Source organism: Lampetra planeri, chromosome 12 (genome assembly GCF_965212315.1).
Source record: "Lampetra planeri chromosome 12, kcLamPlan1.2.h2, whole genome shotgun sequence".
Lineage (NCBI taxonomy): Eukaryota > Metazoa > Chordata > Hyperoartia > Petromyzontiformes > Petromyzontidae > Lampetra > Lampetra planeri.
The window spans coordinates 5,073,013-5,099,826 of record NC_136118.1 but is presented as its reverse complement, the minus strand read 5'-3'; the positions used below and the strand labels follow the sequence as shown (position 1 = coordinate 5,099,826).

At 44.6% G+C, this 26,814-nt stretch overlaps 1 protein-coding gene across 5 annotated transcripts in view; it reads left to right on the top strand.

Moving 5' to 3' along the window:
- HTR4 (5-hydroxytryptamine receptor 4) overlaps positions 1-26,814 on the top strand; it is a 110,465-nt gene that overhangs the window by 56,785 nt on the left and 26,866 nt on the right. For 2 of the 5 annotated variants that reach the window (XR_013585923.1, XM_078599247.1), the window contains exons 1-7: positions 1,837-7,667; positions 9,540-9,641; positions 11,667-11,757; positions 14,179-14,301; positions 17,449-17,649; positions 19,379-19,532; positions 20,179-20,825. Coding sequence is in view for 4 of the 5 variants with exons in the window: in XM_078599247.1 (XP_078455373.1) it covers positions 11,729-11,757; positions 14,179-14,301; positions 17,449-17,649; positions 19,379-19,532; positions 20,179-20,825 (1,154 nt within the window). In the remaining variant the exon portion in view is untranslated. Of the gene's footprint in view, positions 1-1,836; positions 7,668-9,539; positions 9,642-11,666; positions 11,758-14,178; positions 14,302-17,448; positions 17,650-19,378; positions 19,533-20,178; positions 20,826-26,814 lie in introns of those variants that run through there. The other 3 variants (XM_078599250.1, XM_078599249.1, XM_078599248.1) reach the window with 3 other exon arrangements.

The window sequence follows — 26,814 nt, the reverse complement described above, 5'->3', positions numbered from 1 at the left end:
TAACCTGAGTGAGTGTACTGGCAGTCTATAATGTAGACTTATTCATGGTGTTTTCGGTAAAAAAAATTTCACTTTATTTTTAATTAAAAAAAATTATCTACGTGACTTTACCCAAAGAACCAAAGAATATGAATTCCTGTAGTCACGAAAGTTTTACAGTCAAAATTGGAGCATCTTTGCAGGAGTTGGCACGGCCTGCCCATTTCATACGGATAGATAGACAGATAGATAGACCACGCTAACACACACATCCTATCAACTTTACCTCCATAGACATTACGAACAAAACGGGCAGTACAATAATTGTGATGTAAACTGGAAGAACGTTTTTGCACGCTCTCTTGATGCACACCACACGTGCTACGGACACAAACTCTGGGGTAAAAAAGGAACACGTACAGCACAGTTGCACTGAGGGTGGGTGTGTGTAGAGGGCTAAGCGTTTGTTACATTGCAGCTGTCTCTTGAGGAGCAGCATGCAACGCACAGGAGGGTGCTTGATGGGGGCTACCACGCCCAGCCACCTCTCGGCATCACCGCCAGGCTATTGGCCCCGGGCAGTCGCCCATCAAATGCAAAGAAAAAGCTTCACTCAACAACAAAAAAGCACACGCTCTGCGGATATGAGCCCGTTGCACTATTATCTATCAGGTTGTCCACAGCGCCACCCATTTTGCGGGCCATTAGTGCAAAATTGATGCTGTGGGGGGGGGGTTTGAGTGGGAGCTGGTTGTTATGTCACGTCTGCGTCATTACAACAGACAACTTCAAAGTTCGACATCCATCGCAGCCTCTTAGGTCGTGGCTCAAACTCGAAGTAGTTTTTTTTTTAAGAAAGTGCGGGTGTACCCAGATGAAATACATTAAACAATTATATTATATTGCATTGAATATGCACATTATATTTATCATGCGTTGCATATACATTATATACTACGTAATGTGTTGTAGGGTATTCCATATACACGATATGCTATGCAACGTATTCAAGTATATTTAATATGCTTTATATACTATGTCATGTATTGTAGTGCATTTGATATTCATTACAGACTACATGATGCTATTGTATTGAATTGAATCTACATTACATACAACTTAATGCATTCTAGTATTTAATATACTGCACATTATGTATTACATTGTGTAGAAAGAACACAGCCTTTGCGCATATGCAAAAACAATGAGCATTTCCTGAAGAAGAAGATGCATTGTGCATCAAATGTTCTCACATTTATTGCGATGGTAGCCTTAGACAGTTTACTTCCTCAAAAGTGCAATTATTTTTGCATGTGTACGAAGGCTGTGTTTTTACACATATTTGTGTCTTGTTTGAAACTTAAAGTTGTCCAGCCTACACTTTTAGTCTGTTATGGTGGGTTGCTCTCGCCATTTACAGATGTTGTTAAAGTGCCACGTTGGTGAGATGTTAATTACCTCGCCTGGTATACAGGGAGTTGTGGGTTCGATCCCAACCCTGACGCCAGTATATTTGGCGTTTGCATGTTCTCCCCGTGGTCGCGTGGATTTTTCTCCGGGTCCTCCGGATATTCCCTCCACATTGGAAACATGCGTTTAGAGTCTAGATTTGAAGTTTTCGTGACTGCAAGGATCCATACTCTTTGGTTCTTTCGGTAAAGTCACGTAGGTGAAAATAAAATAAAATAAAAATAACTAAATCACGACGTTTCGGAGGCAACACAAGCTTCCATCATCAGGTGGGACAACCCCATACAGTAAAAAAAATTGCTGGGGTTGCCCCACCTGATGACGGAAGCTTGTGTTGCCTCCGAAACGTCGTGATTTAGTTATTTTTTATTTTATTTTCACCTACGTGACTTTACCGAAAGAACCAAAAAGTATGCGTTTAGAGTATTTGGCCGTTATACATTTACATGTGATGAGCCACTTCGTTGAGCAATTATTTGTGGCCAGGTCGCTTCTGAAAAAGAACTATATAGCTCAGTGGGCCGAACCTGGAAACATAAAAAAAATAGTTTAACCGATATCCCTGCGTTACACCTCAGTTTTCTGGTATGGAATATCATCTCATATCTCTTAGCAGTTACACACCTCCGCATACTTAAACCAATGATTTTACTTGACCGCCAGTGCTGCAGACTGTTACATTTTCTCGTAAAATGTAGTGGTCGAAAAAAATAGATACCTTTCAAAGCGAGTATCTGCTTGTGTTCTATCGCAATGCACATCGTAACTATTTTCTGCACGGCTAAAGTGTTAAGAATATACATTGTTGTATGCCATCTGAATCGATGTACAATTTGAACATTAACTCAAAATAATACAGCTTGTTGTTATATTTAAATGATACTCAAAGGTGGCCAGAAACACACGCCACTATACTTCTTCACATTGTTCTATCAAAATCACCATCAGCCATTATCAATCTACTGCTGGATGAAGGCCTCCGCAAGCCACCACCATTTCTTACGGTCTTGCAATGCAAAATCTGCCTAGGATTGAACATGAGCTGATTTTCTTACTCTTATCTCCACGGTGAAGGCCCTCCTGGGCCTGTTCCTCCTTTGACTGCCACTCCATTGTTAGTTTCGACCACCGGCAAGCATTCTTATTTTTGACATATCTTGTCAAAACCACTTACTTTCCTTAACAGTCAATGTGATTTCTCCAACTTGTGTTTGTTCTCTGATCTATGTGTTCATCTTAACATCTTTGCCGCAACTTGTCCTTCCCCTTGCACCTCCGATTAGCACGGTTGGCTACGTACGGTGCGAAAGAAGTTAAACGTACATAATTAGGTATACAATCACTCACGGAGTACTTTTTTCAAGTAATTCAGCACCACCCTTCCATTATACAGTACAGTTATAGCAACATAAAAAAACATCACAATAATTTATTGACGTCAAGCACACTTTGTACCTTTGAAAATGTAAGGTTCCAGGCCTTAGGGCAATGTATCATTGCCGTACCTGGGCAGTGCCTGTTCACAATTGTGTTAAATCCAAGTGATGTCAACGCAAAGAGGCCTGGGCTTGTGAGTGTGACCCTTGGCCAGTGGCTTCTATGTTTACAGTCCACAGATTGATAACCTCGGGGCAAATCTTCATGACTGTGCAGGATGTTAATGATAAATTATTTCAGAGACCAAAGAGCGTGTTATTTGCCAGCGATTTACAGTGAAGAATTGTAAAATGAAAAAAAGAGCAAGTTTGGCACAATTTGGAGTGGAAATATTTGTAAAAAGCCATCTCCACGTGGACGCGGCTATATTTGGAATATATGAACAGTCTGCTAACCAAAGCGTCTCCTTTTCGTGATTTACAGATGTGTTTTTTTTCTGCTGAAAATAGCTCATTAAATCCAGTAATTGTGTTGAGAAAGAATGCCGGAACGAGAAAAAAACAGAGAAAAACAGCACTTCAATCATTAGCACAAACTCTGCACGGAACAGGTGGATTTACTGTTGCGGTAATGTGTGAAACAAAACACACGCACTGGGGGGTAAGGATGGTTTATGACAGGGGATACCATCAGAAAATAAGTCTTCTTTTATTTTGCAAAGCAGCTGCAGCCTATGTCTTTTCTGTGTGAGGTTGTAATGTATCTGGCAATGTCCATTAAAGGCCCCCGCTGCTGCACAAAGAGTAATAATAATGCATCATTGACAGATTTTGTCAATCCACTGCTGGCTTGCCAAATCCTCCCCACGCCCTGTCAGTTGTGGGGGTTGGTTGGCCATACTACACCACACTGGGCAGTACGAGTTGGTCAAGGGGTGGATAATTCCAGTGTTCGCTCATAAAACCCTCATCACTGGTGTTTCCCGTGGCGGAATCGAACTTAGGTTGCTGGCTTCATAGTGCAGTGTCCTAACCACAAGCCACCTTCCCACCCCCGCAGAGAAAATTCCAGAAGTTTCGATGTGTTGTTAAGCGCTTCAGTGGGAGGGGGTTCGTGCTCTTCGCTATGACAAAGATCCCCCGTCTAGCCTTAACAGACTGATGGGGCAAGTGCTGTTCGCGAGCACCTATGAAGGCCGGCACGGCATACGAAGGGGTAGGTGGCCAGAACCACGTGGCGATGTTCACACATCGACGTAGGACCGATTCAAATACAGTAATCATCACTGGTGTTGGTCCTGAGCGGGAATTGAACTTGGGTCGCCGGGTTCGAAGCGCAGCGCGCTAACAGCTACACTACCGCTCCCCACTCTGCGCTATGAACCCAGACAGTCACTGGCTAACATCAGTGACGAGTATCTCTGAATCGGCCCTGGGCACCAACTCACCTTAAATTTGCCCTGACCACCGTGATGAAGTATGGTCAACTCACCTAGCCGCTGTGGATTGACATTACGTTACAGTATTTATTGTGTTCCAAATAATCCGGTGAACATCGTGTAACATGTATGTATATCACTGCATTGAACTTTAGATAGTTAAAATGTTAAACGTTTGATTGATAGACTTTATTTTATGAGGTGAAAACCCATTGAGACTTGAAGTCTATTTTTCAAGGGTGGTCTGGGAATATTCTACATGATTTCGTCACAATTGTACAGAAATGGCAATCACGAGAAAAATATACAAGCATTTATACTAAAAACACACACTTGTACGCATTCCATAATTGGGCATAGCATGGATGTTCGTAGTGGAGATGGAGCCATGAAATTAATTTACGTGCAATAGCTAGGTGGATTATAATATCGCAGGATTGTAAGTGGCAGTGACTTGGGGAAGCCTTCATCCGGCAGTGGATTGACCATGGCTGCTGCTGCTGCATTGGCCATGCAATACAATACAGCACCGTGTATTATAATGGGGCATATTATATGCGAATTGAAAATAGCGCTCTAATTCACTGTGCTTAAATACTTAATTAGTTTATTTTACAACCTGAGAAGCAATTTAAGACATTCGAATCTCCGTCATTGGCGATCTGGATAAATTAAAAATTTCCCCCTTGATATTCAATTATTACGAATAATAAGCACACGACATATACACACACGTATTAAAATGAAATAAAAACAGTTTTAATCATCTCGTAATTGGGCATACAATAATTACAATACTATTGCTAATCGACACTTGTAGTGAAGCGGTCCAGTCGTCTCTGCTTAATGCGCGTGCACGCACGCACGCGCATGCACTTTATACCAATCCAATAATTGTGGCCACTTTGCCTGCACGCATTACTTGTAATACCTGCTTATGGATGTGCAGCACTGTAATAATTTACGAGCATTAATCATGCGTCCAAGCCAAGAGGGTCTTGTGCCAGCATGTGTTTGAGTCTGTCAATGCGTGTGTTTCTCTGTGGTCTCTTTGTATTTGTGTTGTATCTGTGTGTGTGTTTCTACGTATGGATGCCTCTGTATGTACGTATGTGTCTTTGGTCTGTGTGTGTGTGCCTTTGTTGTGTCTCTAGTAACAATTAGCACCCCCTAGGTAGAGTCATCCTGAAATGATTACCTGGTGCGATGTGTCAACAATGGCACTAGGGAGACAAAGGCGGATGGGCGTTTTGCTGGACACAGAATCTCCTCGTGTGCCGTTCCTGTCTTCATAGGTGCTCGCTAACAGCCCCGACAGTCTGTTAAGACTCAACGGGGGGGGGGGGGGGTGCTTGTATTTTGTTCCTCTGCATGTGTACGCATGGTGCGGTGGTGGTGTCTTTTTGTGAGCGGTGGCGCAGTGGTTAGCGCACTGCGCTACAAACCCGTCGACCTGCGTTCAATTTCCGACCACGGCCAACATAAGTGGCGAATATCTGAACCGGTCATGTACCTCCTCTTGGTCCACTCGGCCTTAAACGAGTTTCTGGTATGGCGAATACATATGTGATGTATACACATCGAAGGCTACACGGCATATATATTTCCCCTTTATATGCGCGTGCGTCTGTTAATGTGTGGGCCTGTAATCTCTACGTGTGTGTGTGCTTATTCATGTGTTTGTCCGTGTTTGTCTTTAGTCTGGGTATGTGTGTACATAAATGTATGTACTGTATATTAATGTACGCCTTTGTGTGTGTGTGGGGGTCTGTGTACTTGTGGGGAGCGGTTAGCGCGCTCACTCAAATGAGTACCTGGTGCGGTGTGTAAACATCGCCACTGGGGAGACAAAGGCGGCCGGGCGTGGTGCTGGTCACCCACCCCTCGTGTGCCGTTGCTGGCTTTCGTAGGTGCTCGTTAAAAGTGCTTGTCCCAACAGTCGGTGAAGGCTATACGGGGGATCTTTGTCTTTGCGTACTTGTGTAATCACCCACGACTCCACATTTCTGAGTGTTTCCCACCAATACTCAGCAGGAAGCAATCAAACTCCCGATCAGAGAGATATGTCGAGCTGTCCGTCTCTCCTCTCTCTGTTCGACTCTCATTCCCAGTGTCCGGGGGATTATTCCATCGTTGGCGGCGGTGAATGGTGGCTGAACGTGGCGAGGTGTCGGGAGGTTGGTCGATGAACCAAATTCGTTGTATTCCATCGTGGTGGTTGGTGGCGGTGGTCGCACTTCGTATCTGAACCGCGCCATCGTCTCTCACCTCTTGCGCAGACGAGGCTTCTTTACCAGACTGTTGGGGAGAGTGGTGTTAGCACCAATGATTTAATATCCTTTGACAGCCACCATGCCAAAGAGACAAAGATCCCCCGTGTAGCCTTGAACAGACTGTTGGGCCAAGTGCTGTTAGCGAGCACCTATGAAGGCCGGAGCGATACACGAGGGGGTGGGTGGCCCACCAACACGTCTGACCGCCTTTGTCTCCTTAGTGGCGATATTTACACACCGCACCAGGTACTCATTTGCGTCTGAGTCCACCTAGGTGATGCCCAGGACCGGTTCAGATATTCGTCGCTGGCGCGTTGGCCGTGAACAGGAATCGAACGCAGCCCAGCGGCGCTAACCACTACGCTGCCGCTCCCCATACCTATGCCACACACGGACGCATCTGTCACTCCGTCGTTTCTACGACGCCCAACCTCGCGGTGCTGAGTGAGTCACTTGGGATTAACTCGGCCGCTTTGCAGCGCACGCCGCGTTCCATTCCGGGGTGGGGTGGGGTGGGGGCGCGCTGGTTCCACGGGCCAACCAACAAGAGACGCCAGGCGCGTCCTCCTCCACCACCACCACCTCCTCCTCCACCACCTCCTCCTGTCGCCACACGCGCGCACGCTCGCGCCCCTCTCTCTCTCTGCTCTTCTTGCGCCCGCGACTCATCGGCCTCCGCTGCGTTGGTGATTCAATTTGCGCATCTCTCGCTCGCGTCTCTCTCTCTCTCTCTTCCCAAAACCGCGCGGCACCGCAAACGCGCGGCGCGCATGCGGCGAGCTGCACAATCCCAACTCGTAAAGCCACCCACCACCACCACCTAACCACCGTCACAGCCCAGCCACCCCCACCCCCCTATATTACCCCCCGTGACATAGTTCACCGAGAGAGAAGTCGTTACGAGAAGACAGCTTGGGCTTGCTTGGCTGTGATGAGGCTTGCGCTGAGAAGTGCATCCTGATTTGTCGTGGGATGGCTGAGCATCGGCGCTCCGGAATACCGCTCGGTGCCGGCAACATCATCATCAGCAGCAGCTAACAACCAGACTACGGACTGTTCGTCATCCCTGGCGCCCCTGGTTGCCCCGTACCTGTTGGATTCGCAGTGGATTTGGATATCCCGCACTGGAGGTAAGTGCCTTTGTGTTGCTTGCTTGGTGGTGGTCTGTGATATTTATTCCTTAGTGGTTTGTGTTGTTCCTGAGTGGTTTGTGTTGCTTGCTTCGTGGCCTATGTTGTTCCTTAATGTTTTATGTTGCTGCTTGGTGGCCTGTGTTGTTCCTTAGTGGTTTGCGTTGTTCTTGAGTGGTTTATGTTTTTCCTGAGTGGTTTGTGTTGCTGCTTGGTGGTCTGTGTTGTTCCTGAGTGGTTTGTGTTCCGCCTGAGCGGAATGCGTTTCTGGTTGGTGATTCGCGTTGCTGCCTGGTGTGTACTCCCCCTTGCATCGCTAAAGCGCCGGTCGCTTGCCTTCCGAACCCGGCTGGAAAAGAAAAAAAAACACACACAACCCGAGTTCGATTCCCGACCACAACTCGCACAAAGTGTCGAGGGGTACCACACTGAACCGGTCCTTGGTTGACCATCCGCCTCGAATTGAGTTATGTGCCTCCCTGGCGGTGCGGCGTTTAAAAAAAGGCCATTCAGTACCCGGTAAGACAAGCGGCCAAGCGTGCTCTTTGGACCACACACCACCCGCACACCTCCATCGTGCGCTGCATTTTGTCCTCAAATTAACGCGACAAATGTGCGCGATCCGTGGTCGGGGATTATTGACGGCGGGGAGGCGTCTTTGTCGCTGCCGATGTTGGGCACAACCTAGTGCGTGCCCGCTGATTTCACCTGGACGCCAGCGATTTTCCTCGTTAGGAGGTCGTCATCAGAGGTCCTCCCCACCCCCTACACGAGCCCCCCATCTCTCTCCCTGAACTGATGGATAATATTACCTGTTGGCGAGAAAGAAACTGACCGCTGTATGGAAGATAACCTCACGTGCCCGTTAGCCCGTGAGTGGAGGCGTGCCTTTTAAATGTCAAAAACGCGAGAGGTCATTATTCATTGTGATGGTGTGATGGGGTGGGGTGTTTGTTGTCTATTATGCACGAGCCTTTGGCTAGCGAACTCTCCGGTTGTTCGGCACTGTCCGACGTTTCGCTGTTGAAAAAGCTCCCAGCACGTGGAGCAAAACGGCGGACATCGTGCCGAACTACACTGGCTACAGCCCAAACCCGTATCGGTGGGCGGGGGGGTGAGCTAAAGCAGAACAAAGCACGAAAACCTAAGCAAAGTGTTTTGCCTTGTCTTGTTGGCTTTTGACTTGGCGCGCTGTGATGTATGCGCCCGTAGTTTCTGCTGTTTGTACAGGTAGCTGGTATGTTTGCAAGAGTTAAGTGGAACAGGTATGCGCAGTGACCGGTAGGTAACACGTACGTGTTTTACGCTCTCGCTGAGAGTTTACGACGCATGGATAATGAAACAGTGAAATCTTTGACATTTCACATTTTAAAAGATTAATAATTGAAGCGTTTGCCTAGAATCAAGGTTATGATCTGTAAGTTACGCCTATACGCTTTTTGCTCTCGAATCTGTTAATTTAATCCATTAATCAGCGCCACGACAGCTGGACCGCTATTTAATTAGCAGAAAACTTGAAGTAGACTAATTCTCGCTGGCGTAAGGGAATGCATTCGATTACAAAGACAATTAGTGACATCGCGATTTTACCCGAGCAAAGCACCGTGGTCAAACATGAAACAAGTGTGCTTCGTGTTGCGCTGCAATCTTCAGTACGGTGTTTATTTATTGAACGTATTGATATAAATTTCAACTCCTTGTAATGAAATGTGCGAGGGAGCGGTGGCGCAGTGGTTTGGCGCATTGCGCTATTGAACCCGGTGGCTCAAGTTCAATATCCGGCCACGCATAACGTCAGCGGCGAGTGTTGTCTCAACCTATCCTGCCTTCCCCACCCCTCCCCAATCCCCTTCACCAACTTGCACCGACCAGCCAGTTGAAGTATGGTCAAACAACCTCCACAAGCGACTCTGCGTGCTGATGCCATCACCCAGCAGTCGATTGAAACAACAAGGGACTGAACAACGGAAAACGGTATAATAAACACGCGGGCGGGATTGCATTTCACCGTTTGATACGATTGACGCGTTACACCGTATTTATCTGAATGAAATAATGTTCGCAATCGACTCGCGAATGCAACTTTTGAATATTTGGAACCCGTTGCCGTGAATAAGGGATGTACGTGACGATGTACGTGGCACGTGCGTTCTCGTGCGAGTCGACGAATGCGGGCAGGAACACTATGAGCACGTCGCGCGGATGCAACGATGCTTAATCTCTAGCATACAAGGGCTGTCGATGTGAGATTGCGGGCTCCGGGGTAAAGGTCTCAATCGTAAACGTTGCTCAACAGAGCACAGAGGTGCGCACCGGGCAAACAGCACCCGGAGCGCAGTGCCGCGTGGCCATACAAACGCGGCACGCCACCACCACGGAATTATCTACACTGCGCCATACGCAGCAACGGTGTCTGTATCTCGCGTATAAAGACATAGATGCCCCCCCCACCCCCATATTTAGCCTTGTACGTGGAATGAAGGAGCAAGGGCTGTTTGCGAGCACCTAGTAAGGGCGGGTTAGAGCAGAGAGGGATGGGATGGGGGTGTGGTGGAAACGAGCAGCACGGCTGGCCGTCTTTGTCTCCCTAGGGTTGATGTTAACACACCCGCACCAGGCGCTCATTTATGGCAGTCTGGCTCGGATATGTCAGGGCCAGACAACCACTTGCATGGTCAGTAATTGAATCCAGGTAGGTTTGCAGATATAGCACGTGTATTTTATTAGAGATAGTATGATAACTACCCATGACGAAGATGAATAACACGAAAGCAATGTTTTAAAGACTGATACTTCGCATAACAAACGAAAGGGCAAGATTCGTCTTCTTGGTTCTTTCGGTAAAGTCACGTAGAAGGGAAATAATAAAATAATAAAACATAATAAAATAATTCTCACGACGTTTCGGCCACAACACAAGCAGCCGTCCTCAGGTGAAGAACAGGTCTGTCGGAAAGACAGTGTCTGAATGGAGGCAAGATTCGTGTAAACATTTTAAACCCTGAGAATCTGAACGTGCCTAGATGTAAATTAACTTTTTAATTATTAAAGGTGAACTAGTACCTTTGGAAAGTCAAGTTGAGTATGTCATTAAATTTGCCATGTAACTACATTGTGTCTACAATGCATCATATATGGTGGCCATAACAGGATTTCTGCTGAGTGTGTGCTAACTTACTTTACTATGGTAGAGGTAAATACTCCAAGGCAAAGGATATTACATCATAAAAAAGCAGTTTGCCCTCTTTGTTAAGTGCAATATGTGCAGGCACTGTAGAGCATCTATTATCATTCTTGACTATATAAGAATGATATGCATTGGCAGTGGTGCACAAAGCACAAATCACACCAACAACAACAATTGAGCGCATTTGTTAATAACACTGCCCTGAACAGGGGGGGCGGGGGGGGAGGATGTAACGGGCAACATCGCAGGCATTGAACCTTCTTCATCGCAGAGAGAATGCGTTGAGTTTATGCTTTTGTTTCGAGTGTATTCTATACTCTGCATCAGATGGAACTTGTGCAGTCAAACCTTATTTAGTATTGTCTACTGAGGAGCGTTACTGCTAAATTGACATATGTTTAACTTCTTTCGCACCGTACGTAGCCAATGCCACAGGCCAAGTATTTGTTTTTGAAGCGATGTCTTGAAAAAAGGAGTTTCTGAAATCAATTTGAATTCTATGACTCGCCCTTCCACATCGCAAACTGCGTATCTTTTTTTATAATAAACCGGCCGCGCACAAATGATGAATATTGATGATGCTGCAAACATTTTAATTACGGTCAGAACACGAAACGTGTGCCTGTTATTCAGTCAAATGTGGTTTTAAAGGAGTGCAATGCTTCATAAACAGGTACAAAGGTCAACTGTGATTTTTTTTCCCTTGACTTTTTGCAACATTTGCATGTTATAACTTGAATGGGCATCGTCTTGTGCGAAATCCACAGTCGTCAAAGCTGATTTTTTTTTCTCTCTTCAAATTTCCCCCGCAGATTTTGGCTGCCGCCTTTGCCCTGTGCCTTTTCGGCACGTACGCTGATGCCAGAAAACAGAAATGTATGGCAATAACACCACCTTTAACAAGTAAGTGGCTTTACTGTGTTGACCGTAACCTGGCATCGTCACTTACATGTATACCGGTCTCTGTAAAGTGCAGTCGAGTGTATTTTGTCGAAGGAAATGTGGTAGCAGTAACACGATGGACCATTTAATGAGTGTACGTGGACGAATTGGTGTAATTGTTTAACAAGTTACCACATGTTTACTCATGCAATATTATTCTTTTTTTTTACTTTGTAATTGAGACGAAGCACTGATTTGGAACGCTTGCAGAGCAATGCAATTGCCCCTATGCAATAGAAAATTGCCTGTAGAAGAATATTATCAGAACTACTGCCAAGGTGCTTTCAAAGTGACCTCCTCATCCCCTCCGAGTGTGGATTAGGCTTTCCCACTCACCCTACAGAGAATAAATGTCCATCGTTTTAACAGGCAAATCAATTCATTATTTGTTCTCATTAATTTTTTTTTACAAGGATGATAACATTAGCTCGCTACGCTTGAGAACCCTGGATAATCACAGGTGGCTGCCAAGATAAGAACCCAAGATCTTAGGCGTGCCATCTCGGTGCACTGACCCCTAAGCCACCACAAATCACCTATATTTGTTGGTGTCTCTTGAGTATATTCATTTACCCTGATATCCATTGCAGCCTCTGTCATTTGATACTTTTCAAATGACACATGAGCGTTTGTGACTATGGAAAGCTTACACCAATTGCATATTTTATGTCCTGAATGAAAATATAAAAACAAATGTTGATCTGAAGTGCACAAAGCGTGAAGAAGTGACGTTTCTTTAAATAGATGCTTCAGAAGGTGGCTTTAAGGAATGAGACAAGCCTGCAGGTGTTAAACATGTTGTCACAATCGAACGCGGTGCACAAAAGTGGACCAGACTTAATTTACACATTGTGTGGAGAAACTCTATCCAGGAGATGTATCGGCTAGCTTGAGATATTTGTGATGTTATATTCTACATTGAAAAGAACTTCAAGATAGCATTGGCTTAGACACCGACATAAAATTTCGCACCAACTTTTCTGGCATGTCAGGGCATTAGAAATGCAGCCCACACATTCCATCATTAACATGCAGGTAAATGGGCATGCAGTGAGCAAGAGTGGGCATGTAGGTGTAAGGCTTGCCAACATGAGATATCTTAATTTTTTGTCTAATTTCTCTTTACTTTATGGGTTCTGCCTAGAATATATCTAATTATACAGGCTACATTAGTCTCATAGCTACAGTGGTATGCGTGCTTGGATATTAATTGCACAAAACACAATTCCACACATAGTATTGATAATAATAATGCTATTCAAACGTCATTCTGTGTGGCTCGCCTTTATCGCACAATATGGAATGGGTTCTGAAAAAGCAGGCCTGCACAAAACAGAAAATGAAAATGCAATTGCCTTCAATTGTTTTACTTAAAAAAAAAAAGTAATATTGTTCAACATTAATATCTTTTGGAAAAATCAATTGTGGCACCTAGTAATTGCTGCATGCTTTCTACAATTCATCGGTACGGAATGGAAAATTGCACAGAATTGCTTTCCGCCTTCATGACTTGCCCATCTCTCAGTGATTGGCGTTGTATTGGAGAAGACCGTTGTCAACGCATGTGCAAATGGTGAACTTCGTATTTTTGGAAAGAGCACATTTGGGTTTGAAATGAATAGTTAAGTATTTTTTTGTAAAAAAAATAACAACGTTCAATCGGTTATTCCCACAGCACTTTAGTACTCTATACATTTCACTGCAACATTATTAGGGATTTTAATTTGGTCGAGAATTAAGTGGTGGCGTGGAAGCATCGTGGTTAGCACACCGCAATATGAAGTGAGTGACCTGGATTTGATTTGCAGCAATGGGTAATGCTAGTCAGTGATGAGTGATAGCTGAACCACTCCTGAGTGCCCGCACTCCTTCATCAATCTATATTGACCAGGGTGGTGAAGTATGGTCAAACAACCCCATTGACAGACACTGGCATGAGGAGGCTTTCGTCCAACAGTGGATTGATGAAGGGCTGTAAATAAAATCTAGAGAATGAAGTGGCATGCGCTTCTCATCTGGTTATTCATTGGATATATTCGGTGGCTATTTAAAGTATGGCCAGTAGGTTTGGAACACAGCATCATGATTAAATACTGAGCAAATGAGAGATCGTCTTCCGAGCAGACTGAGCTGGCGAACATATGGCTAAAATGTTTTTCTCAAAAAATAAAAAATAAACTGTTTGGTTCAAAGTTATTGACTTGTTTGTTTGTTTCACACTATAAACTATCCTGCTGTTGGTACAAATTATTCTTTAAAAGCTCAGTAGAGCATTTGATAGGTTTTTTGACCACGATCAAAGACGCAGCGTGGTAGCACTTTGCCTGCTGGAGGTGGCTGCAGCTAATACCACGTCCCTCTTTGCTCTTGTCATCCCGTAAGCGATGAGACATCCAGCCAAGCCGAGAAGTACATCCTTGCTGGCATCTTCTCCATCATCATCGCTGTGACCATTCTGGGCAACCTGCTGGTAGTGGTTGCTGTGTGCAAGGATAGACACCTCCGGTGAGACCCTCTGTCGATCATCAGGTCCAACGACCTATGTGGAGACGCAAAGTAGTTTTGCGTAAATATGCCATTACCCATGACGTTTCACGGCAGTGCGTAATGAGTTTGTGCAGGGCATTGCTTCTTGCATTGATTGGAGTCACATATGTTGCATGGTGTGATCTTTCCTAGAGGCATCTCGTAATTGTTTTACCAACCTGCCTCTGCTGATGAGACCCAGAAGGTTGAAATTGTCCACAGTTTGCTCATTTTTAGCAAATGCTGCTTCATAAAATTGACGTGGAAATCGAAAAGTCCGATGGAACAAACAATCGATGTATTCATGTATGGAGACACAGAGAGCGGAGTTTATACTTTTATCCAGTCCACCTGCAACCCCCCCCCTGCCGCCCCCTCAACCGGGACAGAAACAAACCGCAGGTGTAAACTGCCTCGGAACACTTTGAGTGCACGCGTTCACTCGGCTGGGCCCCGTGGTTACGTTTGCAGCAATGGCTTTAAGCCATCCCATTGATTGTTCCAGAAACATAAGAGGAGAACATTGGCAGCGGATCCTCATTTGACCCTTGCAGGTTGGCTCGGTGTTACACAACCACACCCCCTTTTTCCCCCCCTCTCCTCTTATAATCCATCTGAAAAGGAGAAAAAAAGCAATGCGCAAATGCATCTTTTGTGTAATGGCACCACTTGTCCGGATATAAATCCCATTTAAGAGGATGTGTTTCCTACTGGAAGGATTAGTATGGAGTTTGGTTAGCATTGCTCACATTTAAAATGTATTTGCAGCAGAACGAGCGTCGCTATGATATCAAACGCATTTATGGTATAAAATTGTCTACAGTGACACAGCTATTCCAAGTAGGTATCTGACCTTGTACCAATCACCCACCCCCGCCTTATCTGCTTCACCAGATTTGTACAGACGTAGAGAAAACATCTCTTCCCCCCCCCCTTCCCCCATGTCATATACTATATTATAATGGGTTTACCCTGCTAGCTGGTTGACATTGACTTCAAACTATTGCCCACTGTCTCAGCCAATTTCAGAAGCCATCAAAACCTATTTGTCTGCCGTGTGTGAGAGGGACATTCTTTGTACGCCAACGCAACGCTCTATCTGCTTCATTACGCGTACGAGATTCTGAAGCAATAGCTCTGTATGAGATTCTGTTTTATCAGACTTTTTGTGGTGGCGGTGGTGTCGTGTGAACCGTCGTGTTGAAAGTGGAATGTGACGTGCAGTATTTTAAATAAGCATGACACACTGACCCTTATGTCCCATATCGCTCGCTGTGGAGATCTTTATTTCTGGTCTGTGATGGTGAAACAAAACAATATATAATACTTTCCTTTTATTAACTTGTTAATTGTATTAATATACAAGTCAGTTTATGAGTAGACCAAATGCAGTCTCTAGAGGGGCCCTCTAGAGCTCCCTCTAGTAAAGGCTCTTCTGCTAGCAGTGGCATGAGCAAAACAATTGCAGAGCTGTACCTTTACCCTGTGGTTTATTTGCAAGCTTTTTTGTTTTGTTTTTCTCGCCAAAGTAAATGCCACTTGCTTTACAAAAAATAGCTATTGAATATATTTATTTCATTCGTAGTAGCTTTTGGATGCATGACCGAAAGCAAATAAACAACACACGCAGTTGCTATAGACAGTTTTCACGCAGCTTTAATTTACGACACACTATTATCTTTGTCTGAGGTCCTCATCTGGTGGTCATACACCCAGCACTACCCATTGCATCAAAAATGAAAAACCTTCTAATTAGCAGGCTTTTGGAAAAGGCTAATGGGAATCTAATATGCCCCGTATGGTCTACTCTTATGTTCCCATTAACGCATTCCAGTGGACATTGTGAGAGATCTGTGGTTGAGGTGCATTATACATTTATTTATTTGTGGATGACAATAGTCAGGATTGTGAGTCACAGCTGAAACATCTTCATGAATTGAGGGTTCAAACTCCCTCCTTATGGTTGAGTTTACATTCCCAATGCGTCGAAAACCTAATTAACAGCCAACTCTGTGAATGCATAAAAATTTCATACGTGTTCATTGCCCAGGTGTTCACGGTGTCCATTTGCGGTTAACCCACTGCGTTTGTTGTGCAGCAGCAACGAAGGGCATAAAGGGAGCACCTTTTATTTTATGCGTCTGTGCTTGCGGGCATTCGCCATAAGGTTAGCAACTGGTCACGGTGGGAAATATGGTATTATATACAAATATGTGCTTGTTAATTCAACTCCGCCTGGAACCTCCGTGAATAGATGCAAGCTAAATGTGACCCAGAGGCAAAGAATAGAGGCGTGAGATTGAGCTCTTCCCTACCTTGACATGGATTTCAAAAATGGCTCTGGCACATTCAACTTTGCTTTGGTGGCTGCACATTAAGTGGCCTCGGCTTCTGAGTCATCAGATTAGCTCACCCAATGCATTGTCAAGTTTTGGTGTACGAGGTGGTGGTTCAATACCTTTTTTTAATGGAATGAATGGATGCTTACTTTTCAATTTATAATTGCATGATTGTCGTGGCCACATTTGTTGTGGATACGATGCTAACCCCACAGGGATTTTTTTGTTACTTGAGGTGAGAAATTTACAAGCTCGGGTATAAACCAGTGTCCTTATAATATGCTCTCTGAAGTTAAATGCTGAATCTGTTACTGAGCTGTAACATTTTTAACCTCAAGGATGAGACACTGAACGCATATTTTAATGTCATGCTTTCCCACCTGATGACGGACGCTTGTGTTGCGCCCGAAACGTCGTGATTTATTTTATTTTATACCTACGTGACTTTACCGAAAGAACCAAAGAGTATATATTTTAATGTGTTTTTGTATCCCTTTGCCACAAGGTTTTGCTATTTTATGATGGGTGTAGAAACACTTAACAAAACTGACACTTAAAATTTTTTATTCTTTGGGTTTTTCGGTAAAATCACATAGATAGGTTCAAAGAAAATAACCAAAAAACTACGACGTTTTGATCGCAACACAAGTGGTCGTCCGTGACTTTACCGAAAGACCCAAAGAATATGAATTCCTGCAGTCACGAAAGCTTTAAGTCAAGATTCAAAAATGTTGTCAACGATGCATTCGTTTTAACAATGCCCATGTTAATTTATATCGTTTGTTAGAAAAATCAAGACCAACTACTTCATTGTGTCACTGGCAGTGGCAGACCTTCTGGTGGCTATTCTTGTGATGCCCTTTGGGGCTGTGGAGAGGGTGCAGAACGACTGGCCCTATGGCGACAAATTCTGCATAATTCGCACCTCCTTTGACGTCATGTTTACCACTGCCTCCATCATGCACCTCTGCTGCATCGCGTTGGACAGGTAATTCCTCACCACAACATCTGTCCACTCAACGTCAATTTCCACGGTGGTCCCAAAAACCCCGCCCAAAGCTCAGTTGATAAATTATCCCCCCCCCCTTCATTCCCACATCCTGTGCATATCACCAATCGTAGCCCCGATAGTATTTATCAACCCCAATAACTCTAAACCTCTGCGCATGAAGTTAGACCTACAAATCTGCATTTTAACGCTGGGGTTAGTTCAAGGTTGTCAATAAAAAGCAGATTTTTTTGGGTGAACTCTTTGGTACATTGAATAGCGTAATGAAGAATTGGAACTTCTTACAGACTGTGCCAGGTATTTAGTTTCTGATACTTTTGTACTAAGCCAGTTTCCTTGTGACTTTCACAAGTACTGGACAGCATGTAATGCTCATTTTCTTCCATGATCCAGAATTTGTCAAGTACCATAACATGAAGGAATTCTAAAAAGGAGAATATTTCGGATAAAATGCATACTTTCAAAAGACTTTCTGGAACATTGCTCATTTTTAAATACACGGTGTCAGTGAGGTTGAATTCACTTGCACATATGGTACAGGTTAGTGATGAGTCCTCCTTCCCAAGCAATTGGGATTCAAATCCAGCAGTGACTAAACTCAACTCTAATGTCTCACAGTTCACCAATTTGCAACGGAATTCTCAATTTGTGTGCACTGGGGGTAACCATTAATGGGTAATTACACGCTACTTTAAACATATCGGGAGTCAATATGGATACAATGACTGCCATTACTGCTATTGACCACACCTAGTGTAAAAAAAAATGTGCACCAGCTTAGAACGCTGTGCCATTATATTGTCTAGGCATGCACAACTATTCTGGTCTCTGAGATATTTTTTTTATATATATGTGCGTAAATCTTAATTTGGACTTTGACTTTGTGCCTGTGCCAATAGGCCTTGACTCAAGTCATCTCGTTCTAATATTAGCGCTCAGTTCTGCACTTGGCGCACGGTGGAGATGAAAGACACCGCATATTGCCAATAGCTAACAGCCTCCAAATGTGTTGCACCTCCAAACCAACCGCCTGCTCTCAGCGAGCACACTTTTATTTCTGCGATCCTCGAGTTCGTCCATCCCCGCTGCGTATTCAATGAGGATAACTTTATTGGCATGAACTGATGCAAGCACAACGTTGCTCAACAAAGTGTGCCACCCGTGTGCCTATCCATAACCCACTCTGGCAGCCACGTGAGGAATCTTGCAGAATAATTGCGGCAATATATCACTCTGCGTTGAAGAACGCTCTGTGGTTGTGCCCCATTTGTAATGGACTTTGATAGGAAATAATTATTTATATCGTGCTTCATTTACAAACAAATGGCATCGTGTTGAAACTTTTTTTGAGAAAAAATCGCCAATATTCATCATTATAATTGAATTAGTGATAGATTAGAAAAAGACTAAGAGCTCTCACTTCTGTTGTGCGTGCAATTGCCAAACTCTTGCATTCAACTGCGAAACACTTTGTGTACTCAAAACCGACTGCAGGCCAGCAGAAGTTTCGTTTCATTGTCGCAGTAATTTATGGGAAAGCCATTTCATGCAAAAGTCCATTTAAACGTTTCGTGGATTTATCCTTGGTGATTGACAACTCTCAATGGTGATTACTCTGCTTCTCCACTTGCCGCCCCTTATATGTGCACAAAGTTGCCCGTGTGTGTACACTCGGGAAGCTTCAACGCAAACGTGTGTCCGTGTGCAGGTTCTACGCCATTTGCTGCAAGCCCCTGGTCTACCAAAATAAAATGACGCCGCTGAGAGTGGGGCTGATGCTGGGGGCGTGTTGGGTCGTCCCTTCCCTCATCTCGTTCATCCCCATAGCCAACGGCTGGAACATCATCGGCATAGAACAACAGGTGTTTCTCTTGGATGCCTGCCAGCCCCTCGCTCGGTCGCCGCCATATCTCTGATAAGACTCACATTTGCGGTGGCCTCATTTCAGCCATGTCAAATATATTATTAATTTGTCGGCGACTGTGTTTATATACTGCGTGAATGTGTCTCTATGCGTCTGACAGTAGGATATATGCATGTGTCTGAGTGGTAGTGTAGTGGTTAGCGCACTGCGCTACGAACCCCGGTAACCTGAGTTTGATTCCAGGCTTTGGCTAACATCGTTGGAGGTATATCTGAAATGGTCCTGGGCCGTCCCTTAGCTTGACTCGGCTTTAAATGGGTAGCTGGTGGGGTACGTGTACATCGGCATTGGGGAGAAAAAAGCGGTTGATTGGACGTGGTGCTGGCCAAACCACCCCCTCCCCCCCGTGTATTGTGCCAGCTTTCATCGGTTCTCGCTAACAGCAATTGCCCCATCAGCCTAGGTAGGTTATACAGATGATATAAGTCTCTATACATCAGTAACATAGCGATCTTAACGCTGGGTTTTTTTTACACGCTGCGTGATGTAAATATTAAAAAGTGTGACTTGTTTTGTGCGAGCTATTTCACGATTTTCTGTGGCTTCGCTGCGGTAACCTAACCTACGAGTCGCGTGCGCCACAGCTTGAGCTCCGGCTAGGTCAGGCGAAGGAGGCGAACCAGACGCACTGCATCTTCATGGTGAACAAGGTGTACGCGGTGGCCTGCTCTCTCGTTGCCTTCTACATCCCCCTGGGGCTCATGGCGGCCGCGTACCAGCGCATCTACGTGACGGCCCGCGCCCACGCGCGCCAGATCGGCTCGCTGCAGCGCGCCGTCTCGAAGGACACCACGGGTGACGAAGTGACAATGGTGACCTCGGGCGCCGCGTCGCCACTGAGGGCCCAGCATCTGGTGCCGGTGGCCCAGGCCACGATGGTGCAAACGCAGTCGACGCGCTTCCGTCACGAGACGAAGGCGGCCAAGACTCTGGCGATCATCATGGGCTGCTTCTGCCTGTGCTGGGCGCCGTTCTTCATCAACAATGTGATCGACCCGTTCGTGAACTATGACACGCCGCCACAGCTGTGGGACGCGTGGCTGTGGTTGGGCTATGCCAACTCGGCGCTCAATCCACTCCTCTACGCGTTCCTCAACCGCTCGTTCCGCCGCGCTTTCCTCGCCATCCTGTGCTGCTGGGACGCGGCTCGTTACCGCCGCTCGTCCTTCAGTGGCCACTCCGTGCGCTACTCCGTCAGCACCAACGGCAGCACTGTCCAGCCGGTGCCCAGGTGAGCTGTCCTGGCTTTGGCATGCTCGCGTACGTGCATGGTTTCTCCCTTTTCAGTATTTAGCTGCTTGGAGAGATGTTTACCGGTAAGAAGTGTAGAAGCACTGGTGTCTTATTATATCTATTTGCCGAACACTTTGCCAATAGGGTGGGAGCGGTGGTGCAGTGGTCAGCGCGCTGCGGTATGAACTTCACGGCCTGGGTTTGATCCTTGACCACAGATAATATATTACGCGAGTTATATATTCCAGCTGGCCTTTAACCCCCACTTCACCAAGTCGTGCTGATCAGCATAGGGAAGTATGGTCAAACAATCCCACGTGACTAAAAATTTTAAAACATTCGTTTTTTCTTCCCCCCCCAGTGTATTCCAATTGTGCTAATGTCTCGAGGCGAAGACTTAGTTTAGGATCTCACAGAGCAAACACACCTGATGTGTCAGAGAATGTCTCTCAAAAAATCCTTCCAGTGGCCTTTCCCATGCCCTCTGCAGTGAGATGGTTTGCCGCTTGGCAGTCAAACCATTATTTTCAATTTTCAGAACTGGAATTTAGTTAATAAAGTTCAAACCAAATTTAAATACGATGTGTTTTTTCACGTGTGTACAGTCATTAGTCACTGAGCTGAGAACATCAACTCGCTCTACTTGATGCCCCGGTTTTCGAACCATAACTGGTTGCCAGGATTCAAACCCAGGTTCTCAGTGGTGCTGGCTCAGCACTCTGACCCACCACACCTTAGCCAATTGACAATTATTTAATCGGTGTTTTGGATGAGGGGTGGGGGGGGAGTTGCAAAATTTAATACGTGAAAAAAAATCCTTCTGTTCCCAATTGAGGAAACAGTGTCAATATCCAGTTCTTACCAGTCGGGCACTCGCCTGATTTTATTGTTTTATTGTAACACGGTTGGTAGTTCAGGGTCCAAGTGTGTGTTTATAGGTCGTTAAACAAATACTTGCATAGTATGTGATAGCAATTCCTTCACTTGTTACATTACTTTAAGTGGTACGTATTCCACGGTAAACAGAATGCCTCTGGGTGCTATGTCACATTGCATTTTGCTTGCTGGCGAATCGTGGATTTTTTTTTTTAATATGAAGCAGACTTCAAATGGCTCACAAGAATAATTCAATATTCTGTGTTGTGGCGCTGTTGGAATGTTGTTTTGTTGCCAAGAGATGGATGTCCATTGAAGCCACATGGGCAACAAGCAACAGCGTCGTGGCTTATCAGCCACCTTATTTTTAGCACAACCTCTTTTGTTTTTAGATAAAATGCTTTATGTAACTTTTGATCTGGGTTAAGGTACAAAGGTTCGTTGTAACTGAAGGCGATAAGCTCTATTGCAGGTCTCTCGCAAGTTGTAAAATGCTGAAGGTGTGCGTGAAGCATGGCATTTGGTGCTGCGTTACTTATTCAGCATCATTTTTAAAACGAGGGTATATCATCGGTTTGATTTAAGATCTTTTTCCCCCTCCTTGCACTTTACTAGGAAAGCCAGTTAGATGCAATTGGGCGCTTAATTAGTTTTCAATCTGTCTTTGGCTGGAATTTCACAACTGGTGGCACATATATATATACGTTCAGAATGGCAATTGGTGACTTATTGTCGGTAACAAAAATAGTTTTTTTTATGGAGGAAGAAGACGTGCAGACATCGCTCCGATTCGCAAACGTCTCTCTCTCCGATTCCCAGCAAGATGGCTATAATATGCTTGTAATGAAATCTCTTCCACCACTCTTAAATTAATCGGAATACAGTTTGATGAGCTCTAGCTCATGTTATCCTGCATGTTGGATGCACATGTGCAAGTCCACTCCTACGTGCATGTAGCGTTGTTTTGAATATTTTAAAAAGGGCTATTAGCTGTGATGTTTCTACGGATATTTAGTTTTGTAAAACCAAATATTTGGTGTACACAGGATTTGCAGTCTTTGATGTTTTTTTTGCCCCACTTCCTCATGCTAAGTAATTGTGGAAGGTTGTTGCTCAGCTGCATGACTTATTTGCCTTTCGAAGTTTACCTGCAGGTGCCTTCATTTATTAACATCAAGTCAAAGGGATTTCCTGCTCTAATGAGCGTTGAAGCAAGTACACATCTGCTGTTTACAGCATTTAATCCAGTGGTGGAAATTCCACATTTTTATGACAGAGTGAGTCCATCCTTAGGACAATTATCAATCACTTGCCTACAGAGCTTGTGCTCATCCTTTCAACACCAAAATATTAGTGGATTGAATCGAGCACCAAATGGCATTTTAACTTGCGACCTCCCGATTGTGAACTGCACGCTCTACCGCTGTACCTCCCAGCCAGACATAATTTTCTACAAATATATTTTCATAAATTCTAGCCATTCTCAATCCAATGCTAGATGAAGGGCCACCCCACACGATATTGGCAGTGCCAGATTAAGCTAGTGTGGGGCCTGTAGCATATATTATAAAGGGGCCCAAAGATAAAAAAAAAAAGTAAATATTAAAACACAAATTTTTAAATCTTGACTTAAAGCTTTTTAACTATCTACGTGACTTTACCGAAAGACCCAAAGAATACAAATGTTTTACTTGTGTAGTAAAGTAAGTTATTTTTATACAGCCAGATAATACGACAAATCGCTAACCTTAAACACCCAGTCGTTCATAAAAGTTGAAGGCACTATAGTACTATAGTAATAAAGAAAGTGCATAATCACTGAACCGGCATTGATAGCTTGAATGCATTTAGCGCGGGGCCCTTGAAAGTGCGAGGCCCGTAGAATATGCTAGTTTTGCTACTAGGATAATCCGGCACTGAATATTGCTCATAGGTTTTTTTTTACTTACCATACATCACGCTGCTGCTAGGTGTGGGTTGGCAAAGGGCGGACCAGGACGGCCCCTCCCCCTGCTGCCCCCGCTGAAGGGGAGATGGGGGGGGCAGGTCTAGGTTTTGATATTATTTGGCCATGGTGTTAGCCGTGGCTGGAATGGAGCTCTGGTTCCTCTGCGGTTAACAGTTGAAGCGTGCTAACCAGCTTGTTATGTAGGCAGTGCTCATGCCCCGTTTGCAGCCCCGGATCCAGTGGTGAAAATGTCCACCATTTTACAACCACTGTTGGCTTCTCGACAAAACACGGTACTCACTTTATTCACCTCGGAGGGATGATGGGCTGAGTCAATTCCCCCCCCCAAAACAGGATTTGAACTCCCAAAACATTCCTCTTGTGAACCGTTCACTCGACCACTGAGCCACCTGGTCCGTAATTTATTTGAAACTTCTGCCATTTCCCAAGCAATTACTTCATACTGCATGTCTTTTTAATTGAAAAAGTTTAGCACCAGTGTAATGTGAAATAGAACAAATGATTCCAGGTGCAAAAGCTATTACCGTGCACTGTTGGCTCCGTCCGGTGCAAAATAAGTTCAACAAACATACGTGACCGTGTTTTTGCAGTGCTCTTTGCAAAGACTACTGCTACCTGAAAAGACGATTGTTAAATATGTATTGTGTGTTTGTGAGACACAGTATCTCTTCTTGCTGCAGATAATGTTTAACAACGTGGGGCAGGTTGAAGTTGCAATGTCAAGACAATGGCATAGCACCACTGTAGATTTAATCGCACAGAACTTAAAGGTTAAAGAAACAAACAAACAACAAACATGTTTTTCTGAAATCAATTTATGTTTTAGGGGGCTCCCTTCTCAATCTAGGGGTGGAGCGTATTGCTCATGTTTAATTTATTTTGCACCATACGTAGCCAACCGTGCTAATCGGAGGTACAATGGTATGTGCACTGCGCCAAAACCCTGCTACCTCGGTTCGGTTCCCAGCCGTGGTTAATGTCAGTGGTGAGACGATATTTAAACTGGCCCTGCCTGCCTCCCCCCACGATTGATGCTGCGTGGGGAGGCATTCATTAAGCGGTGGGTTGTTTGAGGGCTGTTCTCAACTATTTTCAATGTGATCCATGAAATTGGGGAAACAGATTACTTATTTGCCGATGCTGCATTGTCAATGGCGCATGAGCACGAATAACAACAAGTATAACCCGTAAAAACAAAGTTTTTCACTATAAATCCTTTATATGCGTGGCGACTAGAGTCCTCTCGTCCTCTGGCTTGAGATGGCTGCCACCTATGGGTCAGATGATTGTCTGCCAGCATTAAGCAATTGGTAATTAAATATTTTAAAAATGTTCCCTAAACAGTGTAAAATTTTGGAAAATTTTTTCACGAACATTAATTGTCACGCACAACGAGTCTGTGTGGAAAATGTCAGCTCGATTGGATCGCGGGAAGTGGGTTAAAAAACGACCGAAAGATTTGCACGGTCCTAAGCAAGCAAGCAAGTGAACTTAATATAAAGGATTTAAAAAGGACTCGACACATTCGTCAATAACACTGCCTTGAATGGACAAGTGTATTATTATAGGTGACTTTTCAGGTAATGGCCGCTGTCGCTGCTGCTGCTACCGCTGCCGCTGGTGGAGAAGGGCCATTTGAACATCATGGCGATACCCCGGGGGTACAATAGTACCCCGGCTCTCGAATAATGTCCGTGATGCAGTCATTTTTAGTCTGTTGATGGTCGGCGATCCGGCAATCGACTCATCTCGACGAACTGTACACGATGTACCACTACGGTGCATACGAGCGTTCAGGGTTTCAGCGCAATCGTCCTCGCTGCGTTTCGACATCGTGGAGCGTGGCACTGATTTCGGATTGATTGGCAGCCCAGTTGCGGAGTTAAGTACACCCCTGGAAAAAATAGCGTCCCAGAAATAAAATATTTAATTGCCTCGGCCATTTTGTATTATTTGGTACCCCGGAGTACAGCTATAAGGATCATTTGCCGAAACGTCACCTGCTACATGTTTTTTTCCTTTCATGGCAGTGTTATTGATGAATGTGAGTGTTTTCGTGAAATTGGTGACTTGTCAGCCAGCTGACGTAATAATGTGAATTTAAACACGGTGCATGCGGGGAGTCGAATGCTGGAAGCCCTTAGTGCTATTTTTATCGCATTTTCTGAGCACAGGCCCAAAATGCCAAGCGACCATCAACAAACAGAAGAGGACTATTGAGGATGTAATAGATACAACTCAATATGTTCCTTGATTTGAGCCATGTTATAAGTCCTTGGGAAAATATCCCATGGGAGCGAATGCCAAAATTGAGCAGCACGAGCAGGAGCAAATAAAAAGCATAAAGAGAAGTGGTCTGACCTGCGGTGTGGTGTTGGAACATGGTAAGAATCGGACGAAACAGTTGGCCTGTTGGACCGAGTCGTCCAAGTGGGTGGAGGAATCGATGATCGTGTGAGTAAAGTTAGATATATGTTGCAACCTTCTTACAAGCTCGACATTTTTTCCAGAAAGCGTGGGCACCCTGGAGGGACGAATGTGACCTTACCACGCACCGACATTTGGTGAATGCTTGGACTGTTGCACCGAGAGATATTTCACCTAACTTCATGATGCGCCGTTGCTGTATTAAAACAGAATTTTATGAGCTGTGAAGTGTTGTGAAAATGAACCCCGGTTATAAAAATGCCCTCCCAGTGTTTCTACCCACAGTTCTGGTTAACATTATAGACCCAGATTACTATAGCATGCTTTCTTTGGCCATGTGAAGCTGAATGGACTTATGAAAAAGTCATGTTTTCAGCAATATTCAGACAGCACATGCGATGGACACAGCAAGAGCTCCAAGCTTTAATATCACTGTGGCATTGTTGAAATGCAACGTGATTGAATTTATTTCATGCATGAGTTGATTTTGAATATTCGTTTAATATTTAAACAATATATTTTTCGGGGCAAATTTGTATGACCTGAAAGTAAAATATAATGGAAAAAAATGTTCACGTAATTACAAACTTTGAATGTATACTTCAAATTACTTTTCTTCCAGAGGACGTTCAGTGAGAAACATTCTAATATTTGCGGTTATTATCACACTCCATTAGTATTTCATCTTTTTTTTCGACAGTGCCTATCAAAAGCG